General features: G+C 39.2%; 2 protein-coding genes across 9 annotated transcripts in view; one reads left to right on the top strand and one right to left on the bottom strand.

The window, feature by feature from the left end:
- Nucleotides 1–11,727, top strand: part of ZC3H12B (zinc finger CCCH-type containing 12B) — a 132,702-nt gene extending 120,975 nt beyond the window's left edge. For all 6 annotated transcript variants that reach the window (XM_030575548.1, XM_030575546.1, XM_030575547.1 and 3 more), the window contains 4 exons: nucleotides 5,671–5,810; nucleotides 6,671–6,905; nucleotides 6,990–7,096; nucleotides 8,583–11,727. In XM_030575548.1, coding sequence (XP_030431408.1) covers nucleotides 5,671–5,810; nucleotides 6,671–6,905; nucleotides 6,990–7,096; nucleotides 8,583–10,006 — 1,906 coding nt within the window. In that variant the 3' untranslated portion in view covers nucleotides 10,007–11,727. The remainder of the gene's footprint in view (nucleotides 1–5,670; nucleotides 5,811–6,670; nucleotides 6,906–6,989; nucleotides 7,097–8,582) is intronic.
- Nucleotides 11,728–18,409: 6,682 nt separating this feature from the next.
- Nucleotides 18,410–20,544, bottom strand: part of LAS1L (LAS1 like, ribosome biogenesis factor) — a 59,936-nt gene continuing 57,801 nt past the window's right edge. For 2 of the 3 annotated variants that reach the window (XM_030575430.1, XM_030575431.1), the window contains exon 14: nucleotides 18,410–18,781. In XM_030575430.1, coding sequence (XP_030431290.1) covers nucleotides 18,691–18,781 — 91 coding nt within the window. In that variant the 3' untranslated portion in view covers nucleotides 18,410–18,690. The remainder of the gene's footprint in view (nucleotides 18,782–20,544) is intronic. The other variant, XM_030575432.1, reaches the window with a different exon arrangement.

Below are 20,544 nucleotides of genomic sequence, written 5' to 3'. Positions count from 1 at the left end.
AGAGCGTCCCGTCCCCCCCCAAGTAATGTGGTATGGGGATTGGATGGGAAGAGCATGGGGGCCCAGGCTGGGGGCGGGGAGGAGTGATGTGGGGAGTCATGTGGAGAGCTCACATGCCCGACCTTTAGCTGGTGCCTCCCTTTATGTCCCTCTCCTGAGTCTCCCACCTTCCCCTCCCACCCCTTCAATCCCTCACAGGGAGGTGGAGCGGGGGGCGGGTGGTCTCCAGTTGTCAGCCCCCAGTGGCAGCAGTAGCACAAAAGGAAGGGTAGCAATGGGACGTTAAGTCTGCTGTGAAAATTGATATTTGTTAATGTCACTTTTCACATTGACATCCTTACTTCTATGCTGCTGCTGGTGCAGTGTTGCCTTCAGAGCTGTATGCCCATCCAACAGCCCTGCTCTCTGTTCTGCCTTCCGAGCTAGGCAGTTGTACATTTTGGAGGAGAGGGAGTGTAAATGACTACAGACATAAAGAAGGGGGGGGGGGGCTGATCAAATAAGTTTGAGCACCACTGGTATAGACCAGTTCAGATAGATATATTATTTTCAAATTGATGGTATCCCTTTAATCAACATATGGTAAGAATAAAATAGTAAATACTTTTCATGTTTGTTTCTTGGACAATGTAGCTAAATTGCCAAATAAGTTACATATTTAGAACCATATTCTGTCTGGTAAAAATAGCAGCATCTCCCCAGTTTAAATACTTTGATAAACAGAGCTGAACTTGGTGCTTAGACTCTCTTTGCTGGTCCCTATGCAGCAAGCTCTTTAAGAGTAGATTTTCATTTTGAAGTGAACACATGGGATTAATGTTCAAATGTTTAGCTTTGGTCTGGTACTTTCTCCAAATTTTGGAACTATCAAAGATATCCAGTCAAATATAGAGAACTTGCCCAGACATAGGACCACGTGATTTTCAGTCACTGACTTTGCTTTTGACACTCTCCTCCAATGGCTTTTTATCAAAGAGACGTATATGCATTTGTTCTAGTATTTCACTTGATATTTTTTCATAGGCCTTCATATTGTATAAGTATGGATTATTAAAGTTGGGTGGTTTTGGACTATGTTGATCAGCTATCATTTTAATTATGATATTGATATTAGTAAAACAGAGCACATGCAAACATTCATTTCTCTATACAGTAGACTGCAGTTCTCAAACTTTTGTACTGGTGACCCCTTTCACATAGCAAACCTCTGAGTGTGATCCTCCCTTATAAATAAAGAACACTTTTAAATATATTTAACACCATTATAAATGCTGCAGGCAAAGCAGGGTTTGGGGTGGAGGCTGACAGCTCGCAACTCTCCCATGTAATAACCTCATGACCCTCTGAAGGGTCCTGACTCCCAGTTTGAGAATCCCTGCAGTAGAACCTCAAAGTTACAAATACCAGAGTTACGAACTGACAGGTCAACCACACACCTCATTTGGAACCAGAAGTACACAATCAGGCAGCAGCAGAGACAAAAAAAAAGAAAAAAAAGCTAATACAGTACAGTACTGTGTTAAACATAAAAGTGGGGGGCAGTTTTTTAAAAAAATATTTGACAAGGTCAGGAAACTTTTTCTGTGCTTATTTCATTTAAATTAAGATGGTAAAAGGCAGCATTTTTCTTCTGCATAGTAAAGTTTCAAAGCTGTATTAAGTCAGTGTTCAGCTGTAAGCTTTTGAAAAAACAATCATATCATTTTGTTCAGAGTTATGAACAACCTCCATTCCCAAAGTCCTCATAATTGAGATTCTACTGTGTTACTTTTGAGCATGAAAGAGGATGTCTTGATGAGCTTTTTAGAATTCATGGCATTGTCTTTGTCTTTCCCTAAAACTATAGTTTTAACAAAGGTTAAGATTCAAAAAGATCGCTCATAAACAGTTTCCTTTATTCCTTCCCCAAAAAACAGTTTCATAAAACTTTTTAATACTAATTCTACAGTATATTGTATAAAGCCTGTGAGATACTTGACAACACATCTATGCATAAGGGGGAAAAATACACACAATGACAAATCTGCTGGGAACACAAGACTTTGATTGAAATATGTTTTCAGGTGTGATGCACACCTGCTCTAAGGAAGTGGCAAAGTGTATATTTCAGTGCATGGGGTCTTCTTTGTTTGCAGAAGACAGAACGTGATTAACAGATTTCTTTAGTTAGTACCAATTTGTCCTGGCTTTAACTCAGTGTTTCCAGAACTTCTGAAAGCTGAGTGGCTACTGCTGTCCTCCTCCTTCAGGAAAATGAAATAAATTGCAGCCCCTGTGATTCCTTCCCCGCAACTCCAGATTGCAATGTTAAAAGTGTACACATCTTAATTATTCTGTCTTTCATTCTCTCCCTCCCACTAGTCTTAAATGCCCCCTTGCTCCCTCCTCCACACTTCGGGAAATGGACATTTCATAATGTGATACCTCTCATCATCTGTGCTTTGATGAGCAGTAAAATAGTTAATGATGTTGATGTTTAGGGTGATATTCTGTGCTATACCTCTGAGGCCTTTTCTACCCAGTAGAGTTTCTTTGATATAATCTATGGTGTGAATTTAGAAGGTTAAAAGTATAACAATACATGTTTAACTATATCAGGAGAACTGGTAAAAGTTTCCCATGTATACAGTCCCTAGGAGGTGACCACAGAACTCAGAGCCGAGGGAGAGGCAAAGTAGCTTGAACCCTCCTCTGCACACTCCCAATCCTGGGGTGCTCCAGAGTTTAAGAAGTTCCCAGTCTCTGCAGCCTCACAGTTGTGTCTGAAATCTTCATAGGGCTGTGTACTATGACCCTGGCCCTGATAAGCAAAAAAGGTAGTTCCATGTTTGTGTATACAGAGACTAGGCAAAGGCCCAAATGTAAATTTTGACCCACCAAGTAATATTTTTGTTGAACAATACATCACAACTGTTTTGTAAATCAGTACACCATGAAGTAGTAATTGGAATGTGAAAATAAAAGCTGTGCCATTAATAGCAAGTTTTATCTTTGCAACGGTGCAGCTCTATAAGAAAATACTAACTTTCTAGTGTAAAAGTGCACTGCCCAGCTATGTAATGTTAATTGTCAGTATTGGCTAGCGAGAATCAAAGCAATATTCCTAAAATTTAGTTGCCAGAATATCAGGAACTGGCAAAATTAGTTGCAGTTCACCGTTGCTTGATTGCTGCTTAATAACCCAACTACATTTCTAAAAACAGCCTTAATTTCAATGGTCTGTTTATCTTTTGGAGTTTGTGGCTACCTGTATGTGCCCTAAACAATCACTGGGCTGTCAGTTTGGAAGGTGCAGGCTTAATGGGGAATGTTTTGGCTTACAGCTCTGATTTGTAAAAAGCATGCTGTTGTTTGTAAGTACAGGAACTCCTCGCTTAACATTATAGTTATGTTCCTGAAAAATGCAACTTTAAGCAAAACAGTGTTAAGCAAATCCAGTTTCCCCATAAGAATTAATGTAAATGGGGGGGTTTAGGTTCCAGGGAATTTTTTTTCACCAGACAAATATATTATATGTATATACACACAGTATAAGTTTTAAACAAACAATTTAATACTGCACACAGCAATGATGATTGTGAAGCTTGGTTGAGTTGGTGAAGTCAGAGGGTGGGATACTTCCCAGGGAATGCCTTACTGCTAAATGATGAACTAGAACAGCTGACCCCTAAAGAGTTAACACGTTGTTGTTAATGTAGCCTCAGGCTCTACAAGGCAGCACAAATGGAGGGAGGGGAAATACATCCTCTGTGTGTGTGTGAGATGTGCATTGCCCCTATAAGTACGCTGACCCCACTCTAAGTACATTGCCTTTTTAAGCAGATCAGCAAGTTGAGACAGCAGCTGCTACCAGCAAGCTCCCTCTGTCCTGAGCCCTGTTACGTCCCCTGCCCTGCTCTATTGAGATGGGGCAGGAGCGGGGGTGAGGGAGACACCCTGACATTAGCCACCCCCTGCCCCGCACAGCAAGCAGGAGGCTCCCAGGAGCAGCTCCAAGGCAGAGGGCAGGAGTAGCACATGGCAGTGGGGGGAGGGACAGCTGAACTGCCGGCAATTGATAGCCTGCTGGGTGGCTGCCGCACAGAGAACTTAGGGGAGCAGGGAACTGATGGGGGGGCTGCCAGTCCACCCTGGTTCAAAGTCCCCACCAGCTAGCTCCAATGGGCTGCTCTTTCTGCAAGCAGTGGACAAAGCTGGCGGCTGCCAAACCACGTTATAAGGGAGCATCGCGCAACTTTAAACGAGAATGTTCTCTAATCAATCAGCAACGTAACAATGAAACAATGTTAATCAGGACGACTTTAAGTGAGGAGTTTCTGTATATGGCAATTGGTGAATCATCATCCAAGTTATTTTATGAAATATATTCAAGTGCTATTTTTAATTTTGCTCTGAATTTTGTAGTACCCTTGTACACTAGTTTAACACTAAAGACTGATACTTGCAGACTTTTAAAGTTTATGCTCATCTACTGAATGGGTGTAGTAGTTGTGTAGGTGTCCAGGCACTATTATTTATAATCTTTTTTACAAGATATATCACTTTTTCACTCCAACCAAGTAGCTTATAAGAAATCTGCAGTTGTACATCTGTGAAATGCACATCCACAATGGGTAAAAAAAAGTTAATCCTCATACCCCTAACTGAAATATCTCAAAATACTGTTTTTTAAATACAAATATAAAACAGACAATACACTGAAATAAATTACTTTTCCAAAATGCGGGATCTGGTCTGGGTTCTCACATACAACCAAAATACCAGTGAGTGAGTTGTAATAGATTTGTACAGTTCTCAGTTATTTTTCTACCCCATCTGGCCTCTCTCCTCCATAAAACACATTTAAAAAGTGTGCAGTTAAGATGTTTTCTACAATAAAATAATCAGTATTACATATATTAAAAAAAAATCCAATATCCCTATATGCGCGCGCACACGCACACGCACACACACACACACACACACACACACACACACACACACACACACACACACACACACAGTGTAAAATTAAGTCACTGGTGAGAAATTAATCTACTGATCAAATAAAATACTAAGGCCCTGATTCAGGATAGCACTAAGCATAATTTAATGTTAATTCTCATTGACTTCCATATGATTTCATTTGCAGTGCTGACTAGTGCTTTCCTGAATTGGGCATGAAAGGCCTATAACATCACTTAAAGATGTAGGACCTGTTCCTGCAATTCACTGCCTACCACTGCAATGTAGCAGTACATCCACAGACACAGTGAGTTGCACAATCAGGACCTTAAATGATTTTCAGCAAACTCTTCAGAAATCCATATTTCCCTAAAACTAACTTATGTTGCCATTTTCGAAAGTGAATCAAGTTTGTAGAGTGATTTAAAGACGCTTCATCTGAATTGTATGCTATTGAAATACGACTTGATTCACTAACAGAGTAAATTATAATCTTTGAGAAATCCTTGATGTTTCATTCTTTTTTTTAAAAAAAATTCATTTAGAAAAGGAGTAATTTTTGTCAAATTCTTTTGCTGTTGGTGACATCTCCTATTTGTGCTTTTTGTGTATAGGTACTATAAAATGCCTATACCATGGCAGTAAGCATCATTAGCTAGTTCTTTGTTGTCATTTGCTAACTCTTTCTGAGCCTAGTTTAAATGAATGCTTTGCCATATTTTTAAGCCATGGGAATAAAGAAGAATTTTCCTGTCGGGGAATTCAGCTAGCTGTTGAGTGGTTTCTGGAGAAAGGACACAAAGATATCACTGTATTTGTACCTGCGTGGAGAAAAGAGCAGTCTCGACCCGATGCACCAATTACAGGTAGCATTTCAAAAAGATTTACTTTCATCCTGTGGTAAAATAATTGTATTATTAAAAGATTGTAGCAAAAAATTGTTTCTTGGTTTAAAAGGATTATCTTAAGCATGAACAAATAATCTGAGGCAATGTTAATTCAGTAAAATGGTATTTTGCCTTTCATCCCAAAAGATACTCCCAACAGCTTCACAAACTTACACATATGTCACTACTGAAATAGTCAGCTTTTGGGTGGAGGATGGCGACCAGAAGGTTCAGCACTCAAATTGAAACTGAGGGAGATTTTTGCTAGTTAAAATCCATTATAAGTACCTGCAAGTAGGAATAATATAGGTTTTTCTAATACTGATAAAATACATTTCTGTACTGTGGAGAGAAATATTAATATTTCCTCCCAATGACAAGGATTTTAGGAATATAAGGATAGCTTTTTGGCCTGACTCCACCGGCTTTATAGTTGCCAAGCAGCCCAGGATTCCTCTGACAGAGGTGGAATCCTTGGATGGTGATGTAGAGCAAGCTTAGACTTTAGACCACAGTATTCGCACGTTTATTGAGCCAGGAGTAGCAGGTTGATTGTACAGTGCTGGTGGAATGGGAGTGGGTGATAAGCCCAAATATTTGTAAAGTGCTTTGAAATCCTTAGAAGAAAAGTGCCATATAAGTCTAGATGCTTACATTTCCCCCCATGATCATAGCATCTGAGCATATTGAATGCAAAGTATTATTGTTAGTCAGGAACTACAGAACTCCCTTTCCAATAGAAAGTTAAAAAACAACAACCAAAAAACAGTTTTTAGTGAGAACCTGGAGTGGCTTGTTTCTTAATGCAGTTATTTAAACCATCTAAATTTATCTTGCAGATCAAGAAATTTTACGTAAATTGGAGAAAGAAAAAATTCTTGTCTTCACCCCATCTCGGCGAGTTCAGGGAAGAAGAGTGGTCTGCTATGATGACCGGTTCATAGTAAAACTGGCTTTTGACTCAGATGGCATCATTGTGTCAAATGACAATTATCGGGATCTTCAGAATGAAAAGCCAGAGTGGAAGAAATTCATAGAGGAACGCCTGCTAATGTATTCTTTTGTGAATGACAAGTAAGTTGTTTCTTGATATTGTGGAATTTACAGTTAAAGTTCACAGTGGAAAGTGAAATTGATATTTCATCGTTTTTCTTCCAGATTTATGCCTCCTGATGATCCTTTAGGACGCCATGGTCCAAGCCTTGAAAATTTCCTAAGAAAAAGGCCTGTTATTCCTGAACATAAAAAACAACCATGCCCTTATGGTAGGTACACAACTGTCAGATTGAGTTCTGTGTACAAAGGGAGACTTAGTAAAAATTAATATCATGTAATTAGATTTCCCTTAAGTTTTTAAAACCAAAACCTGGCTTGTTTTACACCTCTACCTCAATATAACGCGACCCGATATAACACTAAATCAGATATAATGCGGTAAAGCAGTGCTCCCGGGAGGCGGGGCAGGGCTGCGCACTCCGCTGGATCAAAGCAAGTTCAATATAAGGTAGTTTCACCTATAACGCGGTAAGATTTTTTGGCTCCCGAGGACAGCATCATATCGAGGTAGAGGTGTACTTGCTAGCATCCAGATTGGACGCTAGCTTCTATCTCCACTTTTTTTTTTTTTTTTAAATAAAGAAACATATAGCAGAGCATTTGGGATAGGGAAATAGTTCAAAAGGTGAGAAAACACATAGGTTTTCAACTGTGAAGCCCTGGGTCCAAATTCATAGTGGAAATTTATCCACATTAAAAAGCCATCATATAGTTTTACTCAAAGGAGAAGTCTTGTACTGTGTAAGTTCTGTGATAGTAGTATTCCTTTGTCTTGTAAAGCAATGAGCAGATTATTAGTGCTCAACAGTTATAATACGAGGGACAGCACTGCAGTTCACAGCTGAGCTGTGAGCTGGAGATATGCTCAGTAGCTGCCCTTATATATATATATACACACACAAAACTCCAGATTACTCTATCGTAGCTGCCAACTCCCTGGGTGCTCCAGTGCTGGAGCACTTATGGGGGAAAAAAATAGTGAATGCTCAGCACGCACCAACCATACCCTGATCAGCTGTTCAGCGGCCCCCGTTCCCTAATGCCTCCCACCCACCGCCCATCAGGTGTAAAGTGGCGGGCAGTGCTGGAGAGAGGAAGCAGAGTGGGGGTAGGAAGAGGCGGAGCGAGGGTGGGGTACACTTGGGGCAGGGGCAGAGCGGGGGTGGGAAGAGGTGGAACAAGGGTGGGGTATTGGGGGAAGAGGCCTCAGCAGAGCAGGGATGGAGTACCTGCCCAGAAAAATGGAAGTCTGTGCCTGTGCTCATCTCAGTTCTTTATTTTCATAAGCATCTACTTTCACTCTACAACCTAAAAAGTATTACAAATAATACGGTATTGAACACTGAATGTTTTTGTTTAACTCATTAGAGAGAGAAGGTGGGTGACGCACTGTCCTTTATTGGACTAACTTCTGTTGATGAAAGAAAAAAGCTTTTGAGATGCATGGAGCTCTTCTTCAGGTCAGGGAAGGTACTCCCAACCTCACAACAAAATGCAAATGGAACAGATTGTTTAGCATAAATAGTTAGCGCATATTGTAAGGGACCATTCCAGGTACAGTGGCCCATTAACACCTCTACAGGCATTGGACAAACAGAGAGGGTTAGTGGGTTATAGATTGTTTAGCTTACTGTACTATAGCTTTCTGTGGGATTGATTGTTTTTGACATGTTAATTTGGAGACTTCTTTTGCAGGCAAAAAATGCACCTATGGACACAAATGTAAATATTACCACCCAGAACGTGCAAATCAGCCTCAGAGGTCAGTAGCAGATGAGCTTCGAATAAGTGCCAAATTGTCTGCTGTGAAAACTATGAGTGAGGGAGCTTTGGCCAAATGTGGCACAGGATCATCCATTTCCAAAGGAGAAATCAATTCCGAAGTGAAACGTATTGCCCCAAAACGCCAGTCAGACCCAAGCATTAGATCAGTTGCTGTGGAACCTGAGGAAAGACTGTCAGTAGCGCGGAAGTCAGAAGCCAACTCTGTCCCGTCTCTTGTTTCTGCATTAAGTGTACCAATAATCCCTCCTTCAAAAAGCCATGCTGTTGGTGCATTAAATACTCGTTCTGCAAGCAGCCCTGTACCAGGTTCATCGCAATTTACTCATCAAAAATCCTCACTAGAACACATGGCCAGTGTGCAGTATCCTCCCATACTGGTCACCAATAGCCATGGCACTTCTGTTAGCTATACAGACCAGTATCCCAAATACGAATCTTTAGGGGACCATGGCTACTATTCCATGCTCAGTGATTTCTCCAATTTGAGTATAAGCAGTATGCGTAACACAGATTATTATGGGGCTGATGCAGACCAAGGGATGTACTCTAGAAATTCAAGCCCCTGTCCTGACACTCGCTTAAGCCATACAAGTAATGATTCTTATTCCTCTTATAATGATTTGTATCTGGGTGTAGCAGATGCCAGAGCAGAAGACAATGTGAAGGTCCACAGACTTTCATCTCAAAATCGTCTTCAGCCTTTTTCCCATGGTTACCATGAAGCCTTAACTAGAGTTCAGAGTTATGGAACTGAAGAGCCTAAACAACTCCCTCGCAAACAGTCTGTTTCCCATTTAGCACTGCATGTCCAGCATCCAGTTGTTGGAGCACGATCCAGTTGCCCAGGAGACTACCCAGTGCCTCAGAATGTTCATCCATCAGCCACTGCACAGCCAAGCCGTGCCTTGGTCATGACAAGAATGGACAGTATTTCTGACTCACGGCTTTATGAAAGTAACCCTATGCGGCAGAGAAGGCCACCCCTCTGTCGAGAGCAGCATGCTAGTTGGGATCCATTACCATGTGCTGCTGATACTTACGCTTACCACTCCTATCCACTGAGCAACAGTCTCATGCAACCATGTTATGAACCTGTAATGGTAAGAAGCATGCCTGAAAAGATGGAGCAACTGTGGAGGAATCCATGGATTGGGGTATGTGGAGAGCCACAGGAACAACATATTATTCCAGAACATCAGTATCAGACATACAAGAATCTCTGCAATATTTTCCCTGCTGGTATTGTCCTCTCAGTAATGGAGAAAAATCCCCATATGACAGACGCACAACAGCTGGCAGCTATAATTGTTGCCAAATTGAGAACAGGGCGTTAAAAAGTTAGAACTTCTTTTTGAACTCTTAAAGACAAATAGTATTGAGAGTATAGTGGGCAGGGTCTGGAGGAAAAGTTACAAATAAGGGAAGTGGGCAAATCTATTGTAAATATTTTCTAATTCTGTGGTATAAAATTCTGTACCCTATAGCAATCATTAAATATATGTGTGAGGCACTATATAAAAGAAGATTGTATTGTAAATATAATGAATATTTTAGGATTTCAAAAATAGGGCATTTTAAAGGTATTTTACAGGAAGTGCATACATTTTTGCATGAATATATTATTTAACTAAGAACTACAAGGTTACACTTTTAGAGTCTAAAGCTGTTCAGTCAAAACTATTGTTAGCAATTATATTGCATGTATCAATGTATATTTCAATTTGATTATAAATATATAATTGGCTTTTCAAAATATGCTCTACACATTCCAGGATCATAAGACTTTGGCTTTGACACTGCATTCCTCTGGGTCAAATATTTTTTTTAATGGGATAACTTGCCAACAATTAAAATAATCCTCCGTTTGTAAAACAAACCTGATCTATTCCCTTTTTCACTTTTAAATGTCAACATAATTGGTATCGCTTAGCTTTTAAATCTGTCCACCCAGGGCTTGATCCTGTAAGGTTTGCTGAGCACTTTGGCCCCAATTCACCACAGGCTCCAATCCAGAAAAGCATTTAGGCAAAGGTGCTCAGCATCTTGCAGGATTGAGTCCCAATTCAATGTTAAAAGTAGGATAAACTGTAGCCTTCCTCTTCAGAAGTACCGATGAGTACAAAATGTACAATAGTACATTTTAAAGGTCAATTGTAGACTGTCACTTTACTCATGCACTGTTCATTACTCACCCTCAAGTGGAGGGGAAGGTAGTGGATGTTAATGTGTGAATGTCCAGTTTAGTAGAAACTGCAACCCTTCTTTTGTGGCTAGGGATAGTATTTGAAGGATTAGACTTACACTCCAACAAATGTTTAAAAGGGGAGAGGGGCTGGTTCTGAAAAGGGATGCTACATCTTTGGCTTGCTGCAACCTGGCCTACTTTGCACTTCAGGTTGACCCAAAGGTGTGTATTTTCCTCCTGAAGGATTTTAAAGTTTTTATTTTGACAGGCAAGAAAAAAAATTGTGTGTGGCATTGTTTGCGCAATTAGTATTTTGCTCAGGGGTGGGAACCTTTGTAGCTAAATGCCTCCATAAGAGGCGTTTATTGGTTTTTTTAAGCTGCACTGAATGGACGCCCTTTTTGAATCTATGTATATTTCAACATTTTGAACCATTACTAACTCGATATGTCTCGAGCTAGGACTTGTTGACTTCTACTGTAGTTTTTTTCATGAAAGTTGAGAAGGCCTGGTTTATGGCCTTTTGTTTCTTCATGAGAAGGTGTGACACTGCCTAAATGTTTCTTACTGTGAAACACACAGAACGTGAGGCTGCAGTCAGGGTTGTTTCTGGTGTTTTGATAATGGCTTGCATGCTGCTTTCTGGTTCTGTTTGTCTGAGGACCAAAGACTACTACATCACTACTTCCACTTGCTACTGTAAAACCTGCATTGATTCTAAGTGTATCTTGTGGGCTATTTATCATGTGCAAAATGTGAAAGAGTTATAGATGCAATTAAAGTAAATGTATTAGTATGCTGGCTGTTCACATCATTTCACACATGATAAATATTCTAGTGTCCACACAGCTACCGCTCAGACTACTTACATATTTCGTCATGGCCATATCATGTGTTCAAATTGCATTAAACTTGAAGATTTTTTTCTTCATGCCTGGAGTATTAAAAATAATTGTTTTAATTAATTGCAGATCATTGCTGTTAATAAAAATGAACTAATCTTCAAAAAGTTAGAAAAATATTTACACTCTTGACCAACTTTCAAAGCATATCTTAACTAGCATTTTATATTTTTTAATTTCCAATTACTTTATATTCTCTTCTCTTTTATGGTAAAAGCAGCTGAGAGTAATGCCTCAAATAACCAGAAATGACCTTTTGTTTGTTGATACAAATTGTATCTCTCTTTTTCTTGATTGTATAAAAAAAACTGTACAAAAACCATCTCTAGATTAACTTCAGTATTGCATTTTCACCATGTTTGTGACACTGTGTGTCACAGGGAAGTAGCCCATGGGTAATTATGAATCTTTTTATTTAAAATGGGCACTTGTAGTTTATAGACAAACAAGGACAACTTTTCAAATCCACTTTATTACCGTGTGCACAGATATTGTGTGTACATTTAAAAGCATTATATTACATAAGTTATCTTTAGTCTATTTATTAAACAAATACATTCTTGCAATGGAATTTTATGTAAAAAATGTCAGTGTTAATTAATCATCTGCATGTGTTTATAAATAGAACTGTAACAATATAACTGCTGCAGACCCTGCTTAATAGGTTAATTATACCTGTATGATTTAGTTTTTAAATGAGGTTTTGTGTACTCACACTTTCCATCTTGCATGGAATTAAATGTGTATGTAGAAGAATGTTGTCCTTCTCCCCACCTATACAGAGTCTTGCAAGACTGTTTGATAGAGATGTCTCTCAGCATACTTTATGTGTAATACTGAGCACAGGTTACTGCATAAAGTTTTGGATGGTTTATGGAGATAACGTATCTTGTAGGAATTGTCTAGTCATTTTAACTCTTTCACTGACTTAAACCTGATAGTAAATTCAGTCTTCTTCAGGGCCTTGTATTTATTAGGAAGGAGTGAGAGTAGAATCCTAGTATAAATCCAGCAAACCCTTTCTCTAAGGCACTTCTTTGAAGGCATTTTTTCTAAGAGTTTACACTGTGTAGAAATATGAAAAAAACCATGATGAAGTCTTGTAGAAATGGTCTGCAGAATTTTTGCTTGTAAGTTATTCCTCTTAAAAGTAATTTATAAACATGGTTTAGTCTCTTGATCAGCTAATTTAACTTAGACCACGTCCAGACTACCCGCCGTATCAGCGGGTTAAAATCGATTGCTCGGCGATCGATATCGCGTCTAATCTAATCTAATCCCCGAGTGCGCTTATATCGATTCCGGAACTCCATCAACCCGGAGTTCCGGAATCGACACGGAGAGCCGCGAACATCGATCCCGTGCGGTGTGGAGGGGTGAGTAATCCAATCTTAGATATTCGACTTCAGCTACGTTATTCACGTAGCTGAAGTTGCGTATCTAAGATCGATTCCCCCCCCCCCAGTGTGGACCAGCCCTTAGAGCATTCAGCGATCCACATAGGTTTTAAGATATCTTCAAATGCCAATTCAAAACACTGACGTTCGTTAACCTTCAGCACTTAAGCTTAGCGTTCCTCAAACAAAGAAGAGCTGATCTCAAGAAACACACGATCATTAGTGTCTTATTGTAAATATGAGTTTGTATAAATGCTCTTTTTGAGAGCACAATATTTAAATACACTTTTAAATTTGTGTAATAGAACAATTCTAGAGTATATATTTAAAGAAAAAAAAAACCACCTCCAAAGATTAACGTAGTCCTAGATAAAGAACAGCAAAAAATAAAATTGGGTGACATCCTGACCTATTCAAGTCAGTAGGGCCAGGTTTTCATCCCAGAGCTCCCTAGCTTGCTGGTCTTCGTGTTCCTCAGCTATCTTACTTTTATGTAGTTTGTCACTGAAGATTACATTACCTTCAGTTTATTAGGCAACTGAGTAATGATTTGGAATAAACTAAATGTATTTCTGGAATGTTACCTGAAGCTACTTAATGTTTTTGTAAATATCACATGGTATTTAGTATTGTATTAGCTTGTGTATATAGATTATTTGACTACTATTAGTCCTGTTAGCGTACTATTGAGCTACAGTAGTTTGCTTTATCCATTTGTAGAATTAAACGTTACTGTTTAATTGTTGTAAAATTTTATAAAATCTCTTTGGGTTTTTTGGTTGACCCAAATATAATGTAAGTCTCAATGACAAAAAGAGTGAAAATGGACGTTAAACCAGTACATGGTCTTCGTAAATCACTGTACTAAGTGTGCAATGCTCTACCTGATGCTGCATGTAATACATTCACTAGCATGGTCATATTTTTAGCTTTTTGTAAAGTTTTGATTAATTTAACTGTTTTTAAAATGCAAAGAATGTGTATGGTTGATAAGAACAAACTGTAAAGCAGACTGACTAAAGAACTTATCACCAAAGTACTTTATTTATTTATTTTTTTTAAAGCCAGTTTACCTCTGAAAATGTGAATTTTTGCCGTTTGGAGTGATTTTTAATGACTAAAAAAATCAGAGTGATCAAGGTGTGAATGAAGAAACTTTCCCATATTATCGACTTTTAAGAATTTTACCATAACAAAACATTTGGAAGATGGCATGTATATGGGTCAGTTTCCTTGCCACCATCTAAGAAAACTCCATCAGGGCCATACTGTGAGCCGAGTCTTATTCCACAGCAGCATGTGAGAACAGCATTGTTCAAAAGCAGCACGGTAATTTCAGAGACATGCTGTTCTGAGGAATTCTTAAGTATTAACCTGTTTTGAACTATCAATTGATTACTTGAATAGGGAGTGGTGCAGTAAGTTCATAGTGTTGTTCGGACCATTAGATGTTTCACCATTATATACTTCAACAGTAAATGCTGAGTTGACAGCTTTTTTTTTTTTTTAAATGACAGAGCATTTCTCTTGCATAAGGCTTCTTGTTGCTGAAAGAATGCTGTGTGTATGTGTATTGTATGTAAAAATCCCACCACAATATTTCAAGCTAAAGAATGTAAGTTCACTATCACGTAGAAATCACAGTCTGCTTTCCCTGTTACACTATTCACTTAGCCTCTGAGGAAGAAGCGTAATCTGTCACTTTGGCCTGTTTTATTTAGAACATGCATGTAGTGGTGGTTAGTGATGTAGTGTGCAAAGTCCCCATAAGACTTGTCTGAATGTATTTAAAGGTTTGTCAGTGGTATTATGAGGCAAACATAGAAACTTTTTAGGTTGATTGTAAAATATTACTTGTTCTCTCCCCCCAGTAATGTGTAATGGGTTTGCACAACTATTAAATATGATCAGAACACTTAATGTTATGAATTATATATGGATTTACTTATTCAATAAACTTACGAAAGTCCCTGCACTACCTGTTTCTAGTTCATTACTTTAGGTAACTTGGAGTATGAAAAGCATTCTGATGTGTCCAATTTCATTCTAAATTTGTTTAGGATTACGAGATTAACCTGAGCCTTTTTACATACTGACATTTGCCAAGATCATCCTGCAAGCACAGAAGTACATGAGTGACAAGTCCTCCCATTTAGCTAAAAGGACTTTCATGTGTGTAAAAGTTACTCAAATGCTTAAATGCACCACAGATCAGGGCCAAAGTGAGCAGTTTTGCATTTCAAGGTAAAACACATTATCTAGGAAGCTGAAAAGTGTTGATTGTTAAAGAGAAACTGAACTCAGAGCATGATGGATGGTAAATAAAGGAGGGAACTTTTTAAAAAAACAAATGCTTTCTATGCATGATTTGGGTTCTTACAGTGTAATTACCTTTTAAAAGAAATTTCAGTTTATCTTTAAGAGAAATCAGCTCTCTCTATCCAAATCTACAAGTGACCCAAATAGTTTTATCTAGCTTTTTAAATAATTTTGTCCCTTCAGATGAAATGTAAGCTATAGAAACACATCTTTCTAAGGGTTTTTTAAGATTCCTATTCTTTTTAATTAAAAAAATAAACCGTACTTACTGATAACATGAACCAGAGTTCTTGTGGGTAGAGGCTTACCTGAGGCGAAAATATTTAAAAAAAAAAACAGTCAAGAAATGGAAATGCACACATTACGTAAGAAGCCTTTAAAACTAGAAGAACAAGAGTGAGGAGTTAGGAAAGAAACTTATGCTAAATTTGGGAAAAAATGTTTTATACAATGCTATTCTGCACCGAAACGGATTTGTAGACTTACTTATTTTCTATGGACATTTCACTAGTACATCATCAGTACCTTACACCTACCGTTTTAAAAATTCTTAGGGATTTCTTTAATTGCTTTTCCAGGTCAATCTGCAAATGGAAACCTAAATTAACATGCCCCAATAATATAGGTCATTTGAAATCAGTTTTAATGCCTCCCTAAGATGTGCTTCCATAAAATGGTCTCATGCCATATTAATCTGTTCAGAATGGTATAATACACCTCAGGGCATGTTAATAAATGTCGGTACCACAATAACCAAGTCAGTACACAAAATATTCTTCCCAGTACAGTATGTCACGCTGATCTGTATTCAAAGCCAAAAAGTTATCTTACCAGCTTTACTAATTAGGTCCATTAATTAATATGCTAATATTAGTTGCTGGATTTAAATTCTGACATTGGGAGCCAGGGACAATTCATTCAGATGTACTGTCCCTGGCTCCCCAACCTCTGTTTGAAGGGGAGCCTCAGGCCTTTAATCCCTCTTACGCAGATGGAGGAATGCAGAAGCTATCAGAAAGTGGGTTGGTCAAAGACAAAGGGAGTAACAGTTCAGTGGCTTGCTTCCTCCCCCAAGAATCCAGAATTCACACTGCATGTCTGGACCCAATAGTTATCCCTGTGACAATTTATCAGGTACCTCCCCTCACTTACTCATGGCTGTCTAACTTCCCTTTGGTCATGGTCTTTCAGATAGCTTTCAATGCAGAGGAATGATCCCGTCTCAGGAAATCTTATGTGGGATAGGACAATATATCTACCATGTTCCCTTCACCCAGTCCAGTTTTACTTCTAATAAAGAAAGCAACCAGGTTTGCTTGCAAGATTTAAATTCACAATACTTGATGCACGTTTCTAATAAAATAACAGAACATCTACAAGATAAAGGAATCAGAAGATAGATGTATTTGCCAAGATCACATTTCCTGCCTTTCTAAACTGCTACATTTACTTTGATAAACTCTGCCCCCTTCCCCCCAAACTATCAGGCCTCGTCCAGACTAGGGGAGGAAAATCGATCTTAGATACGCAACTTCAGCTACGTGAATAACATAGCTGAAGTCGAATATCTAAGATCGAATTACTCACCCGTCCAGATGGCGCAGGATCGATGTCCGCGGCTCTCCGTGTCGATTCCGGAACTCCGTTCGGGTTGATGGAGTTCCGGAATCGATGTAAGCGCGCTCGGGGATCGATATATCGCGTCTAGACTAGACGCGATATATCGATCCCCGAGCAATCGATTTTAACCCGCCGATACGGCGGGGTAGTCTGGATGTGGGCTCAGATACAACAATTGGTGGCTTACTCCCTTGTTATCTGTCTTCCGAGCTGGCTGGTTTGTATACGTTCAAAAATTTTCAGTACTCTCTTAATTGCTTTCTATATTACTGGATTTAGACACATAATTTTAATGGTATTTAGGTTTTAGGCCTTGCACAATGCTGAATGGATCAATGCCTAAATACCTTTAAAAATACGGCCCTTCTCATTTGTAAGAGCCTTTGTTACCTTTAATCCCAGGCTGGCCAGAAATTTCAGAAGCAATTATTTTGAGTGCTCAACTGAAGATGCCATAATGGGACCTGCTTTCCAGAAGGTCTGAGCACTTACCCTTTGAAAGGCAGGTCTGTCCCGCTGGATAATCAGAGTCAATCACTTTTTAAAAATTAGTATCTCTGTCCCTTACTTTTTCCCTACAACCCACTCCTGACTCTGCTTTTGCATGTGGCTTCATTCCCAGTCTTTTCATTTGCAGGAGTTTGTTTAAAACAATCCCTCCAAAAAGCCTGTCAGCTGCTGCCTTGTATTCTTTTCCAGAAAAATTTCTAGTCTGTTGCACCTTGACTACGGTGTGCTCTAAAATTTCCCACCATTCTACCACACTGATGGATTTTAATATTTCCCTTTACATACTAGGACCTCAATCCTGGAATTGGATCTGTGAATCCTTGCAGCATCAGGGCCTTTATTACTTAATTTGCTAAATGTTCCGATGTGTAAGGAGCAGAAACCTTAATTAAAGTCAGGTCATTGATCAAAGACCTCAACCTAGCCTGGAGAGAGCTGGTCCTCTTGGAACTCTTCCCGAATCTTGTTCCAAGACATTTAACGGTGAAGCCAAAGGACAGTTCTGGGATTTTTATGCAAACTGACTTTCCTTTTAAACACGGTAGTGTGTAAGTCTACCATATAGGCAACATCTGATCGAACAGGGACAACTGGGTTCTCCTTTTACATCTAACCACTTTTAAAAATTAAGACGCTATCTTTCCTAACAAGAGAAATTCACCTATGTACATGATGAAATCATGAGAGGAACCAGACCATGCGCTTCACTGAAAAAGAAAGAACTCAGTAGTGATCTATTGGAAATCAAGTATCTTTTTCAAGAACAACTGAACACCAAACGGAAGCCAAGATCCAGAAAGAAGGTTCACTTTTAACTGGGGAATATTTTATTAAATACAAAAAGTTTAAGAAACAGTGAAGGATTCCAATGTATGTTAACCCTAAAACTATATTTCATACAGCTCAGTTAAAAAGAGGTAAAAATTAATTTTTGTTGTTAAATAGACAAATGACCTCAAGCACAAATCAAGTTACAAAATAGTCATATACACTTATATTTCCCCCAGGAATTTTTTGCATGATGGACTATTTTAATATCACCATGATCTCTCTTTGTGCCACTTATCTTGTCTAAAGCTGGCTGCTTAGAAGAGCTGAAGGCCACTTTTTATTCTATGGAGGTCATTCTGGGTCCACAGTAATCCTTCCATCACAGCTCCATTAAATTCAGGATTGCTGCAGAAAGAAAAAGAGCAATTTAAAAGCCCCAGTGATTTGTGTAAGAGCTAAAGTGAAGAAAAATCATTTTAAAAAGCATTTTTAACGTTGCCAATGAGAGCAGGCAAAAAAGGGGGTTGTGATGTATGCCCTTTGGCACCACACTCTTGGCTCATTTTCAACTCGAGCTGCAGTGGCTGGAATGTCCCCGGTCAATATTCAGGATCAACTACGAAGCTGCCTTTCCCCTCTACAGGTTAATATAACAGCTGCTAATGTGAAAGATGCAAATAGGTGCAGAATTACTGGTGTAATAATATTTCAGCTGAACTGCTCTTTGGAATCAGGAACACTGATATATCAAGCAACATGCTAATTCAGCAAGCAGTCAACCTGAGACCTGCCTATGCCAGGCGATAGCTGGTATGCACAATACAAGTAGGCACAAGTCTCACAGCCTTGCTGTATCAGCCATTTTCTATTTCTGAGGTACTTGTTGAGGTTGTGACCTCCCTGCTCTCGGCAAGAAGGGCCACAGAGCATGAATAACATCAGGAACTCCCTCCTGTTAGCAGGGTGCTAAACCAGTATAATGGGAAGCAGCAAAGAATCCTGTGGCACCTTATAGACTAACAGACGTTTTGGAGTGAATACCCACTTCGTCAGATGCATGTAGTGGAAATTTCCAGGGGCAGGTATATATATGCAGGCAACGTAGAGAAGGGTGGTTTTGAAATAAAGGTGCAGTCCTGGGAGTCGGGAGATATAGATGCCACTCCTGGCTTAGCCAATGACTCCTATTGCTTAGATCAGCGGTAGGCAACCTATACACGTGTGCCACAGCTGATTTTCAGTAGCACTTACACTGCCCAGGTCCTGGCCACCAGTCCGGGGGGCTCTGCATTTTAATTTAATTTTAAATGAAGCTTCTTAAACATTTTAAAAACCTTATTTACTTTACATACAACAATAGTTCAGTTATATATTATAGACTTCTAGAAAGAGACCTTCTAAAAATGTTTAAATGTATTACTGGCACACGAAACCTTAAATTAGAGTGAATAAATGAAGACTCGGCACATCACTTCTGAAAGGTTGCCGACCCCTGGCTTAGATCACAGGAGAGTCTCTTGTGCCTAGCCCAGTGCAGTCTTTATCCATAAGTGGGGCTCCTATCACCATACAAATCACTTCTAGAAACCAGAGTATACTTAGCGTTTTGTTTAAGGAATGTATTGTTTGGGCCACAGTGTTCTAGGCCATTTCCAAACATAGAAGGTGGCTCGCTCCCTCACAGTCGGTAAAAATCACCCTTTCCACTGCACAAATTACCCTCCACGGGGACGTTTTAACTGTTTCCGAATCCCAGGGAGAACGATTGGGGAACACAGGTAAACCATGCTATTCCCATCAACACTGCAATGCACATGTGTGGCTGAAACTAGTCAAGACACTACCAGGTTGTTAGAAGACCTTCAAACAGTACATTTTACAGCTCTTATTCATTTTCCTGGAGTTGAGAAGATGTGAACCATGGTTACATTGAACAGTTAAGTGTCTAAGAGATGCACCTGAAAACTGCACTCTGGAGCTGTGAGAGCAGAGGGAAATCCGTGCTGTCAATGTCAAGTTTTTCTGTTTTTCTTCTCTTCATGCTCAAGGACAGATCAAATTTCACCTACAACCCAGCATCCTCCACAGTAAGTTATGTTCTCTATTGACACTATTTGATGTAACCCCTGGGTTTAGATACAGACTGTAGTGTCTCTTACCTGCTGACT

This window comes from Gopherus evgoodei, chromosome 9 (genome assembly GCF_007399415.2).
Source record: "Gopherus evgoodei ecotype Sinaloan lineage chromosome 9, rGopEvg1_v1.p, whole genome shotgun sequence".
NCBI lineage: Eukaryota > Metazoa > Chordata > Testudines > Testudinidae > Gopherus > Gopherus evgoodei.
The sequence above is the reverse complement of the archived record's forward strand: the minus strand, read 5'-3'. Positions and strand labels throughout refer to the sequence as shown.